The sequence below is a fragment of the Ascaphus truei genome, chromosome 7, assembly GCF_040206685.1.
Source record: "Ascaphus truei isolate aAscTru1 chromosome 7, aAscTru1.hap1, whole genome shotgun sequence".
NCBI lineage: Eukaryota > Metazoa > Chordata > Amphibia > Anura > Ascaphidae > Ascaphus > Ascaphus truei.
In genome coordinates this window covers 8,336,339-8,350,159 of record NC_134489.1, presented here as the reverse complement: position 1 = coordinate 8,350,159, position 13,821 = coordinate 8,336,339, and the positions used below count along the sequence as shown (strand labels likewise).

Genomic DNA, 13,821 nt, shown 5'->3' with positions numbered 1-13,821 from the left:
CACTCCCAAATACATATAAAAAATACCCCCACACTCCCAAATACATGTAAAAATAACCCCACGCCCCCAAATACATTTTAAAAATACCCCCACTCCCCCGAATACATTTAAAAAATAGCCCCACCTCCCCAATACATTTAAAAAATAGCCCCACCTCCCCAATACATTTAAAAAATAGCTCCACCTCCCCAATACATTTAAAAAATACCCCCACCTCCCCCCCTCATCATGATCTCATCTCCCAGACTGGCCCCCATGCCCCATCATCGTATTCCCCACTCCCTGCCTCCCATCTTTATCTGCCCAGGCTGGCCCCCATGCCCCATCATCATATTACCCCCCATGCCCCATCATCATATTTCCCCCCCCATGCCCCATCATCATATTCCCCCCCCCCATGCCCCATCATCATATTTCCCCCCCCATGCCCCATCATCATATTCCCCCCCCCCCATGCCCCATCATCATATTTCCCCCCCCCATGCCCCATCATCATATTTCCCCCCCCCATGCCCCATCATATTTCCCCCCACAGGCCCATCATCATATTCCCCCCCCATGCCCCATCATCATATCCCCCCCCCCATGCCCCATCATCATATTCCCACCCCCATGCCCCATCATCATATCCCCCCTCCATGCCCCATCATCATATCCCCCCCCATGCCCCATCATCATCTCCCCCCCATGCCCCATCATCATATCCCCCCCCCATGCCCCATCATCCTCCCCCCATGCCCCATCATCATATTTCCCCCCCCCCATGCCCCATCATCATATTTCCCCCCACATGCCCCATCATCATATTTCCCCCCCATGCCCCATCATCATATCCCCCCCCATGCCCCATCATCATATTCCCACCCCCATGCCCCATCATCATATCCCCCCTCCATGCCCCATCATCATATCCCCCCCCCATGCCCCATCATCATCTCCCCCCCATGCCCCATCATCATATCCCCCCCCCATGCCCCATCATCCTCCCCCCATGCCCCATCATCCATCATCCTCTCTGCCTCTCTCTCCCCTCCCCCCTCCCTTGTCCTTACCTTATTCCAGGCAGGAGGCAGTCTCACAGACGTCTTTTGCAGCTTTCTCAGCTGTTGGCTCCGCCCCCGCTGTCCTCCCACACACGGCATGTGTGCAGGATGACTGCGCCCGGCCACCGTCCGACTCCAGTCCCAGCAGGCCAGCTTTACACACACACACACACACACACACACACACACACACACACACACACAGTGACACACAGTGACACTCAGAGAGAGACACACACACACACACACACAGAATGCAGTCTCTCCGCCAGGGTTTTGACTCCGCCCCCCGTGTCCTCCCACACACGGCACGAGTGCAGATTGACTGCACCCGGCCACCGTACGCCTCCAGCCCCTGCAGGACAGATTTTACTTCCGCCCGTGCTGCTCGCTTCCCCAACACCCGCGCTCGCTTCTCCCGCGGCCAAAACTTTTAACCGCCGCCCACACGCTCGCCGAAACACACGACCGCCGCGCTGGTTGTGAGCGGGCCTCAAAAATATCCGTTGCGGGCCGCATGCGGCCCGCGGGCCGCATGTTTGACATGCCTGTTTTAGACCATTCAGTGAGTCAAACTGGACACAGCACTAGTGCGACGCCGACTCCCCGCTCCGACAACCTCCACACATGATTTCACTTCTGTGTTATCACGGCTGAGGGCGGGACAGATCTAATTTTTGGGGTCCAGACTGCACAGAGATCCTTCATACAATTTGTAGATTTTTGGGGTTCACAATTCAGCTTCACTAAAGTTCCCATTTGCATGGTCTGTGAAACGGCTGAGAAAAAGTTTTACGGAATGCAAAAGAAACACGTTTGCTTCGTACAAGTGGGAGTACCCCGGAGTGAGAGAGCTCAACCACTTGCGTGGCAGGACTATTTTTTCTATTTTTGTCAATCATCTATGCCTTAATAAAGCCTTATACATTTTTTCCATACGAGAGTACCTTATTTTATTAATCCAAGCCAAGGATTGTCCGTCCAACATTTGAGTGCTCTGAATACACCCTATCTGCTCACCGGAGTGAGAAGTCTGGGTCTGATGCGCAGATCAGCAGATATATGACCTTCAAAAATGGAATATATGCTTTTGTTCTTTTTTTTCTAGCAGTTGTCTCTTTATACTAAAGCTATGAAAAGGTTGAAATGCAAAGGTTAAGTTGTAGTTAGGAAAAAAACAACATTGCCTGTTTTTGAGGAATAGAATCCTCGGAAGAGTAACATCTAACAAGACTGCTCTCCATTTCTAACCTGTAGCATCTTGCCTGTACTACTGAAGCTTGGGATTGTAACTTGCCTCAAGAATAAGTATATGGGAGCTGCAAGAAACCTGTGTCAGATTCTGTATTTTTACACAACCAGGATCTTCTGGTAGTAACAATAAGAGTAGTTTCTAGCACTCAAAGAAATAATAGTCTAGAGATAAGCCAAGTACTGAAATACTGAAAGTTAACGTGAAAAATAGATTAACAAAAATTGCATACAAAAACTGATGCATGGTAATTGTAACAAGTGAAAGTAATTACTGAAGGTGTATAAAGACACCCACGGGTAAGTAACAAATGAAGCGAAGGATAAGGGGAACGAAGGTGAAGGAAAACCTTTTTCCTTGCCTAGGCTTCAGAACTGAGAGGAACCTTTCCTCTGCCAAGAAAGCTGAAGGCCTTGTGACTGGATTTACACACATCTGCACCGTTTGCAGCAGACTTCCCCGGGAAGCTTTCACGCACTGCCACTTGTTATCTCCGATTTTTGATGAACTTACAGGCCCGGGAATACGAAAGAAATGAAACGTAACGCAAGCCAGGTTTCAAATCCTTTGTCTCAATTTATTACTCATAGGGTAATGACTTTTATACCAGAAAAAGAAGATATTGATTAGAGGCGTAACATAGGCGTAACCTGGGTGTGTCTTGGGCGTAGCTTTGATTAGAGGCGTGATTTAGGGGCAAGACATATTAGTGGCATGATTTTGGGACGTGTTTCTCCCAATACAGGCAATGTCACAATACATAGCTTATTCATTGTCTGTTATCAAAAGAGACCTTGAATCTCTAGCAACTAAGTTATACGATTTTGCCTCTTTCATAGAACCAGTCTATTATATTCTAACTAAAAGAGCAGGAAACTGACAATACAAAAACTATCTTAGCAATATCCTGAGCAGGGAGAAAGGAAATGTAATTTGGCAGAAACAGTGCATTAGGAATTATATTTCGGCAAAAGGCTGACTACAGAATCTTAACTGGTTATGAACAGATAACATGGATGCTTAACACAAGTGCAGATTCTGGCCTGACCTACTGGTCCTAACAGAAGGGAAGGGGAAAACAGATAGGAGATGGGGGGGTGGGGGGGAGAAAGGGGGCAATAAAAAAAATAGGATAAAGGTAAACAAGGGGGCAATATTTTGGGGGTGAACCCCATCTTCAGGCCTGTTTCCTATTATCCCAAAGGTAACTTCCTAAATCAAAGCTAATAAACCAAACTCAGATAGTGTGCTAATGGAACCTACAAGTTGATATGGGAATAAGCCCAAAGATATCCTAATGGGTACAAATACATGCAAATACCCTAATGGGTACAAATACAAGCAAATACCCTAATGGGTACAAATACATGCAAATACACTGGCTCAATTGCTGTGGTCTGGATAAATGCACAGACAGGGCTCCCCCTGGACAACCAAGAACGAGTCAAGACTAAGGGGGTCATGCATTAAGCAGCGAAAAAGTGCTTTCGCCAGGGGTTTGAACTCGCCATGTTTTGTGCATGTTGCTCTCGCAGTGATTCGCAAGGGATTCGGCCATTCCTGCATACTGCGAGGGCAACACGCACAAAACATGGCGGTTTGCCGGTGGCGAGACAGTCTGCCTGGCGAGAAGGGCTCCCCTGCCGAGATGTCTGCAGCAGAGAGAGATCCATCACTCTCTCGGTGCAAACCTCGGCCAAAATAAAAATATTTTTAATAAAATTTTATTCATAGTGTAGATGTGCAGGGGGTCTCCAGAGCTGAAAAAAACATATATAAATAAAAAATACAAAATTAGTATAGCATTTATAATTGCATGCATATACATAACTCCAATAATATAAATATACACATATACACTACATATGAATGCTCTCTTTTGCTCCCCTTTTTCCCCTCCATCATTCTCTTCCGTTCCATTCCCTTCATATATATGTTTTTTTCTGAGTGTCAAACTTTGAATATCAGCTCAGATAAAGTTGCCCTCATCATATAGCTATCAGTCATTTGGAATTATTATAACCAGTTCATATATAATTGTTAGTTAGCTTTTTCAAATATTAGTTGTATACATTAGATACATTTTTTTATGTATTTTTTGTTAAATTATTTTAATATTATGTTATTAAAGTTATTGTGTTATGTATTGTATTAACAGAGTAGGACAAAATAGTAGTCCCGCCCACTGGCCAATCACAAGTGTCTAAACCAACCAATAGGATGTTGTGAATTATGCCTTTATCCAATCAGAACCTTATAGGGGTATATACATATTATTAAGTGTAATGCTACAGATTGAACTCCTGACGAAGCTGCCAAGCCAGCGAAACGCGTAGAGTTGAACCTGCAGCAGCCTGAGAAGTTTATCCAGCACCTCCCCTCTACCCAGTGATTCCATTCCTGCGATCAATCGCAATCGGAAGTGACGCCACGGACCGACCGGAAGTGACGCGACGCAACCTCGGGAGCAGGGCTGGTGGCATACACAAGCTGTGCATCATTATTGTTGTGTGTCTATGCACATAGTGCCAAATGTAAGTGCAATACTTATTGCCTTGGATAATATATTTTACTGGAACATGCAATGTTGCACTAAGGGCCTCATGCAGAGAGCAGCGCTATTTAAAATTGGAGAGGGGAATAAAAAGAAGCTTTAATGGAGAGTTTTTTTCTCCATATGCAGAAAGGTCCGAAAACTGCATTTAGAATCCTTTCTGCATATGGAGAGTTTCAACCAGCGATATGAGCGCTGTTGAAACGTGTTGAAAAAAAATCGCGTTTTTTTTTTTCCTCTCCCCCACCGGCCGCCGACCTCCAGCTTCTTGCCAAATTTTTTTGGCAGAGGTAAATAGAGAATTTCTCTCCATGTTATTGGCGCAATCAGCCACTAGATGGCGATCGCGCCTTTCTGAATAGGGATATTTTTTCAACAGGGGAGATTTAGGTTCTCGCCGGTAGAAAGGCGAGTTTAAAAAAAACAAAAAAATGGCGCTTTTTCCCTAGCTCGCCATTTTAACCTGTTTTTAGCGCGATTTTCGCTGGAAAATGGCGAGATTTCAAATAGCGCTGCTCTCTGCATGAGGCCCTAAGTGTGTCATCTTTTCTCATTGAGGGACCATCCTGCTGATTCCTGACACTTCACACTGGCAGAGTCTTCAATATTATATCCACTGCTGATTTTTCACTGGGAAAGTGTGAGTTCCCAATCGTGATTCTTTGAATTGATTGTTTATTTTGTAGAACATACCACACTATATATATTTCTTTCCCCACATATGGTGACATCTGCGCTCCCCACAAGCTTCTCCCAACATTATTATGTGGGCAAGATATATCGAGGATATTTTGATTTTATGGAGAGGTACCAGGCAACATTTTGAAGAATTTATTAAACATCTTAATATGAATACCTTCAATCTGTGACTAACTTTCGAGATTAGTGAATTTATGATCACATTCTTGGATCTAACGATCTCAAGGCTTCATCTGGCAGAATGGAAACAACTATGCATCGTAAAGCCACAGCGACCAACAGTCTTTTACGTGCTGATAGTCACCACCCTTATCACCCGATATCCGGTATTCCGGTAGGACAATTTCTGCGAGTGAGGAGGAATTTTTCATCGATGTGGAGTTCGAGGAGCAATCCAGTCTGATGAAACAACGATTCTTTGATTCTTGGATAGGGGATACAGTAAACGATCGGTGAAGAAAGCATATAACTGTCACGGTTGCTCACTGCAACCTGGACTGAACCGCGGGGCCGAGGTGGGGAATATATATAACCACCACCCAAGCCACGGGGGTGGGTCCGGATTGCAGAGTTGTGAACGTAGCAGGGTCAGGATAGGAGAGTGGAGAGGGTACAGATACTTGCCTATGGTCCGGGATTAGAGAGTGTAGAGTAGTCGAGATCCGTAAGCCGTAGTCGAGGATCGGAGAGCGTAGAAGTCTGTTTAGCCAAGCCAAGGTTCAGGGGGACAAGAAGAGACAGGTCAGGTACGAGCAGGGTCACAACAGGTAAGCTACACGTTTTGTCCTCTTTCATGTCCCATAAATAAATGCAGCCGCCCTATATACGTGCCCGTCAGGGGAAAAAAATAAGGTTTTACTCTTATATGATAATTATAGCATCAGATTCTTTGTTTATTATTATGGTGTAGATGGGGAAGGGAGCATGCAGGGGTGTTAGTGTCGCCTTCCCTCCTGGCGGCTGCAATTTTTAAATGTTTTATTTTTTCGCAGAAACACTTAATTTTACCTCACGGAACACCCGGGTTTTTTAAAAGTCCCCCACTGTCCCAACATTTTTAAAAGACCTCAGGGTTCCGCGGAACCCCATTTGGGAAATGCTGCTCTACAATACACGTGTTACTCCTTTACTATACAACACACACACACACACACTTATATATACATACATACATACATATATAATATATATACTATTTTCATACACACACACCTCACTCGTTCCTATACACTTCCCCCCATACACTTTCCCTCACTCCTTCCTATACACTTCCCCCTATACACTTCCCCTCACTCCTTCCTATACACTTCCCCCTATACACTTCCCCTCACTCCTTCCTATATTCTCCCATACACTTCCTCTCACTCACTCCCTCCTATAACTCTCCCATACACTTTCCATCACTCCTTCCTATACACCTCCCCTGCTCACTCACACCTTTCTATACTGCCATACACTTTCCTTATAAGTAGATATCCCATGCGCCCTCCTGTCACTGTTCTCCTGCTCCGGCGCGAGCTCTAACTGCCACCCTCCCCAGCCTCCCTCCTCACGCTCCCTTCTCATGCACCTCGCTCTCCACTTTCTTCACCGGCAGCTTTTGCCATTGGTCAGCCAGCTGCGCTAGTGGCATCTTCCCCGAACGAGCAGCGTGCAGAGCCGGGGCTTCCCGCACGAGCCTCAGTGGAGCAAACAGTCTTTCTCTTCGTGGCTGCTCACCCTCTCCACAGCCGCTATGGGGGAGAGGGGGGTAGAGGAGAGCCATGTTGGAACCCCTGGTACTACTCCGTGGAACCCCAGGGTTCCACAGAACCCCATTTGTTCTAGTCCAATCAAAACATTCCAGAATTGGGATGATAGTCGCAATGATAAAATGAAACCGTTTATCAATTGTAAAACTGTAGGTGTTGTTTATTTAGCAATCTGTGTCTGCAGAAAAAAAGTATGTTGGCAAAACCACTAGGCAACTTCGCCACAGGATTCTACAACATTTAGGGGACATTCGTAATCATCGTACGCACCATTGGCAAATAATATACATCAGATACACCAGGGTGGTACATCAGGTCTTAAGTTTCCTGGTATCGAATCTGTCCCTAGAAATATTAGGGGGGGATTGGGTTAGGGAAATCCTACAGAAAGAATCTCGTTGAATATTAAACCTTGGGACCCTCTCTCCACAGGGTCTAAATTTGGGCTTTGTCTTCTCCCCATTTGTTTAAGGGTCTGGGACTTGGCTCCTCTCCAGACCCACACTACCCTTCCATCTAGGGTACCTCAATACATATGACTTGGAAAAATCTTCGAGTCACTGGATAGGGATTTGCAACGAGTTTCCCTGGTATTCTATATTTCTTATTGGGACTTTATATCCATCATCTGGATATTACAAGATCCTGACTAGTGTCATATATACATATACTGTATGTATTTATAGTGCTATATGTTGACACATACCTGATCATCTGGAACTAAACCCTTATCCTTTTAATGCATGCCATTACATCAACTTATTGTGGTTGCCAACATCTTTCAGCATTAAGATACTGAAACATCTATATTTACTACTATGTTAGCACATTAATTGCTGACATCAGCAACTACCATGATGTTAAAACATCTGTTAAATAATTTGCCTATTGGTATATATCTGCTACTAATGTGCTGGCTGTATCCAACAAAGCTATGTATAACTAGTAACAAAGTTATTTTATAATTGGGATCTGTTATCTCGGTGTCTCTGAATATATCCTTTTGGAACTCTGTCCAGAATCTAGAAGAAATCGGAGCCCTATACCTATACCTACACCGAAATAACCTATACAGCTTTCTTCCAGATCTAACTCAAGCTTCACACAGGAGATATCGGAATTCCCCCTAACCCAGAAAGACAGGTAGGGAACACTCAAGGCTCATACTGAATCCCCCCCAGGTCTTTTGTCACATAGGATGTAGCATTGGGGGGGAGGGGGCTCCTTTCATTTGTCCTGTTCATTTGATCCATGATTTCTGTTGGCAACCCTGCTTCTGCAAACACTCCCGGTTATACAGTAGGAGTTAACCTCTCACCTACCTGAAGTGACATTTCACAGTGAATATACTATTCTTTACTGTTTTGATATAAAACGATCTAACTGGTATTGCTATAAAATAGCTGTATGTCATTAAGTCACTCTGGTAAGTGACAGAATTAAATATACATTGAAGTTAACAGGCTCTGGAGCAGTAAATAACTTTGCTCCCAGGCTCTGATTATATCCATGCTAGCTTCTGACTATTATATCAGACTTAAACAGCTAATACTACCACCATTATTGTGACCCAATAGGCACATGGTTTGACCTGTGTTAACCTAACAGCAGTTACATTGTGGTAATATATGTCTCTATATAATCCCCAGGCATAGGAGTTAACCTCTCACTTACCTGCATTTATATTTTGCAGTGAATATATCATCTACATATATGAGTTACAGTTTAGCAATTGGCCCCACATCTATAAATATCTAGATTGTGGTTACACCTCAAATGTGTATGTAGCCCCCCTGTAAACAGCACAGGCTATACATATCTTTCTCCTACTGAGGTAAGTCCTGTTAAGGGCAGGCATCAGTAGTAATCATGGGTTTTCCCCCCTTCAAGCCCTGCCCTGAGGGATAGATGTAGGCCCCTGACTCTGCTGCAGGCATGAGCCAGAGGGGAGGTCCTGCTGACATCATGAGGGGTGGGGCTGAGACTATTTAGCAGCCCATTCCTGTAAGTGACAGTTAGTTCTACTTTGAGTTCTACTTGGGAGTCCATCCAAGTCTGTCCTGGGAGTTGGAAGAGAGGGAGTAGGTCGAGCTCTCTCCTGGGAGCGGGAGAGATACTACGAGGACTCTGGCCTATGATAGTGGCGAGGAACAGAGCTCCGGTGGAACCAGTGCCCCTCACCCTGATGAGGGGGTGATGGGGAGGATCTACCCCTGCCCAGAGGGGACCCTTTGAGGCGGGCACTGGGGTATTGAGGCCCCTCACAGACCATCCTGTGGAGTACTGTAGACGGACGTTCACAGAGGTACACAATTGGAGTCGTTATAATGTGAAATTATAATAGGCTTTATTGTGCCTTGTCCTTTTCATCAGGACATTATCCAAACACAGGGGGGAACAAAGCTTCCATTCACTTGGGAGTATTTCTAGTGAAATCCTTGCAATTAGTTCACATCTCCATTAATTAAGCATTTCTCCCATCCCAAACACATAGCATGAAAATAAGCAGATATAAGCAGTCTCTTAATAATGAAAGTCTTATCTGTTTATCAGCTGTAGAGTAAGTTTCTCTGCTCTCCTGGAACCGCACCCGTGCGTGCACAGAAAAATATCAGCATCCAGGTTTAGTAGTCTTATTGGATGTCTTGCAATCAGCTCTGCTGTGTGGCTGGCAGAACTCAAGACACTGTGGGGTCTCCAAAAGTCAGCTCTCAGTCAGAGCTAAAGAGAGTCACTTCCTGTCTCAAAGGCAGGCTTTTTGTAAACAATCTAATCAGACAGGTGATGTTTAGTAATTAACTACCACACTGCTAGATTAAAGGAACATTACTGAACAGGGATAAGTCCCCTGTTACAAGTACTATTTGGAGGTAAGGAGAGGAGAGATGAAAGGCTGTACACCGTGGGATTATTGCTGTGTACTGCTACTGCTGCTGTTGTTGTTGCGGCTGTCTGCTGCAAGGCTGCTGTGTACAATAAAGAGAGACATTGCTATTTTACACAAAGACTGTTGTGTGTGTTCTGGAGCACCCACCCTGGGACCAGGGGTCACTTCTTCTGTACGGGTCCTACCCCATACTCCTGGGAAGGTATAGAAGATGGAGGTGCTGCACCACCACTAAGAGAATGAGGCAACTACCCCAGAAGCCTGGTCCTGTCTCCCCAACAACATTGCGGGAAGCTCAGGCCCTCCTGTTCCACGCAGGTATGCACCACTCAAGCGCATGAAACCAGCCCTCACACACCCTAGAGATAGCACATGTATCTGAAGGGGCGGGGGGGGGGGGGGGACGGACCCAGGGTTACATGTATTTTATGCAGTTTTTTTTAATAGTATGTTATTTGTACCTTTTTCTAATTTTTCACCATTTGGTGACCTGGTGCTCTTTGTGGTATCAATCATCCCAGAGATTTAGATAAAAACACAAATTTCTAATATAAGACCAATTTAGATACATACTATCAGACCTAAATACTCCATAAAATAGGAGATCACTCTAATGAGACTCCATTGGAGGTGTACATTTGTCTGAAAGAGGGTCGGCATACTATTAACTGCCATATTAACGATATATATATCTATCTATATATATATAATATCTATATATATATATATAAATGAAAATTGTTTGATTGTTAGATGTGGGGATTCTCATTGGTCCGTCGGTCCGTCCGCCCATGCCCCGCCTCCCCCATGGCTCTCATTGGCCAAGAGGTACGCTGACATCACGGACACACCTACTCCACTGTGACACACAGACACACACACATACTGCCACAGAGTCTCACCCCTGCAGACTCGCCATACCCCAAGACTGTCACCCGAGACTCTGAAGCCTAATAGCCTCGGAGACCCTCTCCCTGCAGACTCACCCTACACACCTGGGATCACCCCTGCGGAGTCACACACCCACCTTGGTAAGTTTAACCCACTTATCACACAAACTGCCTTTGCTGTCCACCCCCCCTCTTACCTGTCCACACTCTCACAAATTACGACCTCAGCACTCCCCTTACTATCACAAATCACTCCCTCTGCCTTCCCGCCTGCTCCGCGCTCACGAGCCCGATTACTGTCTGCACCGCTACTGCCCGCATCTGGCCCCATCATCATCACCCTGTCACCTGCTCCACGCTCAAAATTTCCACAATCCCAGCGCATGCGCGACGGCAGAGAGGATGGTTGTGTAACCTGAAAGCTCTGTGCCCCGCTTAAAGACAGCATTAAATAAAAACCTTTAAAAATCTGCAAAACTGCCCGAAAACAACAGTAAAAGGAGTAGACACACTGAGGGATGTCTAAAAGAACAGCAAAAACCCAGAGGAAGAAGGGACTGCCTGATTACTTCAGCGGATCCAGGAGAGAGAAAGCGGAACCTCTAATGGCGCCAGCTTCAAATCAGGGCTCTGATATGGAGCATGAGGAGGAAGAAAGCGACAACCCAGAAATGCTACCGGTACGGAGACGGGACTTCGACCGTCTTTATAATGACATGAAGACATTATTTCAAGCTGAACTTAAAGAAATAAGAAAAGAAGTAGGCAACCTGGGGGAGAGAACCAGACAAATAGAGACACAGCTGTATCTAACGACGAAAGCGACGAAGAAAAATGCAAAGAAAAACACAGACTTACAACATCAAATCAACGAACTAAGGGAAAAACAAGAGCATGCTTAGAACCGTGATCGGCGTTACAATATAAGTATTCGGGGAGTCCCAGAAGCTACGGGAGACTGCGAAGCTTTTGTGGCTAGATGGCTGGAGGATCTCCTCCCTGACACCCCCAAAGAAAAACTTGAGATGGACCGGTGCCACAGGGCATTAAGATCAAGACTGCTGCCAACAGAGCAGCCGTGAGATATCATAGTGCGGCTGCACTTTTATGGTACCAGAGAGGCAGTGCTCCAAAAAACGAGGTCCACACCATCCACGGAATTTGAAGGAATCAAGCTGCTCATTTTCCAGGACCTTTCACCAACTACGCTCCTGAGAAGATGCAACCTAATGCCTATCACAAAGGTACTCAGGGATAAAGCCATCCGGTATAGATGGACCTTCCCGTTTGGGTTGATGGTAATCTGAAACGGGAGGCCAATTACATTGAAAGACCCCAAGGACGGAGACGCATTCCTCCACAAATTGGGCCTCAAAGAAGCCCCCAGTGCCACGGTGGAAACAGGCGAAGCTCCCGAAACATCCTGGTCGACAGCGGGGGGATCCCCCAAATCCCGGGCGGACAAAGGCTGAAGACAGCGAAGATAACAATCAAAGTTTCAAGTTGGATCAGTTTCTCTGTTTTTATGATCCCCCATGTATTGTTAAATAAAGTTTAAGCCATGCAGCGACTTAAGTGACTCTCCAGAGACAATGACTTCAATTGCGGAGTTCCACGCAGTCGGAGGTTTCCTCTAAAAGAAAGAAATAACATAAATAACAAAGACGGCTCCCCTACCTGAAGTACCAGCCTAGGTACGCGAAGATGGCAGCAGCCACGAGAAGCCCTGAGAACCACGCTGAGACGCACAACCATGAAACGGAGGCAGAGCGGGAAAAGAAGGCGCTCTCACCTCTGCTGTGGCGTGAAGATGGATCCAAGATGGCGGAAACCGGATGTCCAACCCCCTCGCGAGGAGAATCACCAGCGGCCATCTTGGTTGGGGCGGAAACGACATCGAGGCTGCGGCAGAGGGGATGAATATAGAGACAGGACCCCGCCGGAAGTAGAGCTGGAGAAGGATACCAGCGGAGCTTCCACCGGACCAGAGGGGTCCGTAGAGGAACGCGCCCTTATGAACGGCAACCTATCTATTAAAGTCCGGTAGGGGGAGGGAAGTACAGGAAGAGATCATGAAACGACACAAGAGGGAGGGTACAGGAAACAGGGAGGAAAGTTAATACGCTGGGTAGAAAACGAACCGGGATGGAGAGACGGAGGGAGAGACGGAGGGAGAGACGGAGAGACAGGGCGACAGATGAAGCAATAGAGGGAGATAGCAGAAACTGGCAGGAGGACTCCAACGAAGACAGAGGGGTAAAGGGAGCAAATTATCGGAAGGAAAAGACAAGAGCTAAAAGACGAGATGAGGATCTGATAAGTAAAGACAGGAGTGGGCTAGAGAGTTTAAGGACAGAAGAGACTAGGGGCCTCATGCAGAGAGCATCGTTATTTCGAAATTCGCCATTTTTTGTACAATTTCGCGCAGAAACCGGCAGAAAATGGCGAGTTACGAAAAACGCGCCATTTTGTTTTTTCTATTGCTAAAACTCGCCTCGCGGCTGGCGAGAACCTCCATCTCGCCATTTTTAAAACTCCGAATGCAGAGAGGTGCGAACGGCATGTAGCGGCTGTTCGCGCCAAGAAAATGGCGCGATTCTCGCATTTTTGCCGCGCCAGGAAAAGATGGCAAGATGGCGCTCGCCGCCTATAGTAAAGGGGAAAAAAAAGGCGCGAATTTGTTTTTACACGTTTCTGAAGCGCGCGTCTCGCCAATTTAAACTCGCCACACGCATCCATGTTAAA

At 46.0% G+C, this 13,821-nt stretch overlaps 1 protein-coding gene across 1 annotated transcript in view; it reads left to right on the top strand.

Moving 5' to 3' along the window:
• Nucleotides 1-9,939, top strand: part of LOC142498679 (uncharacterized) — a 27,332-nt gene extending 17,393 nt beyond the window's left edge. Inside the window, exons 5-6 of the mRNA XM_075606946.1 lie at nt 8,386-8,442; nt 9,853-9,939. Of these exons, the coding sequence (XP_075463061.1) occupies nt 8,386-8,429 (44 nt within the window). The 3' untranslated portion in view covers nt 8,430-8,442; nt 9,853-9,939. The remainder of the gene's footprint in view (nt 1-8,385; nt 8,443-9,852) is intronic.
• The last annotated feature ends 3,882 nt before the right edge of the window (nt 9,940-13,821 follow it).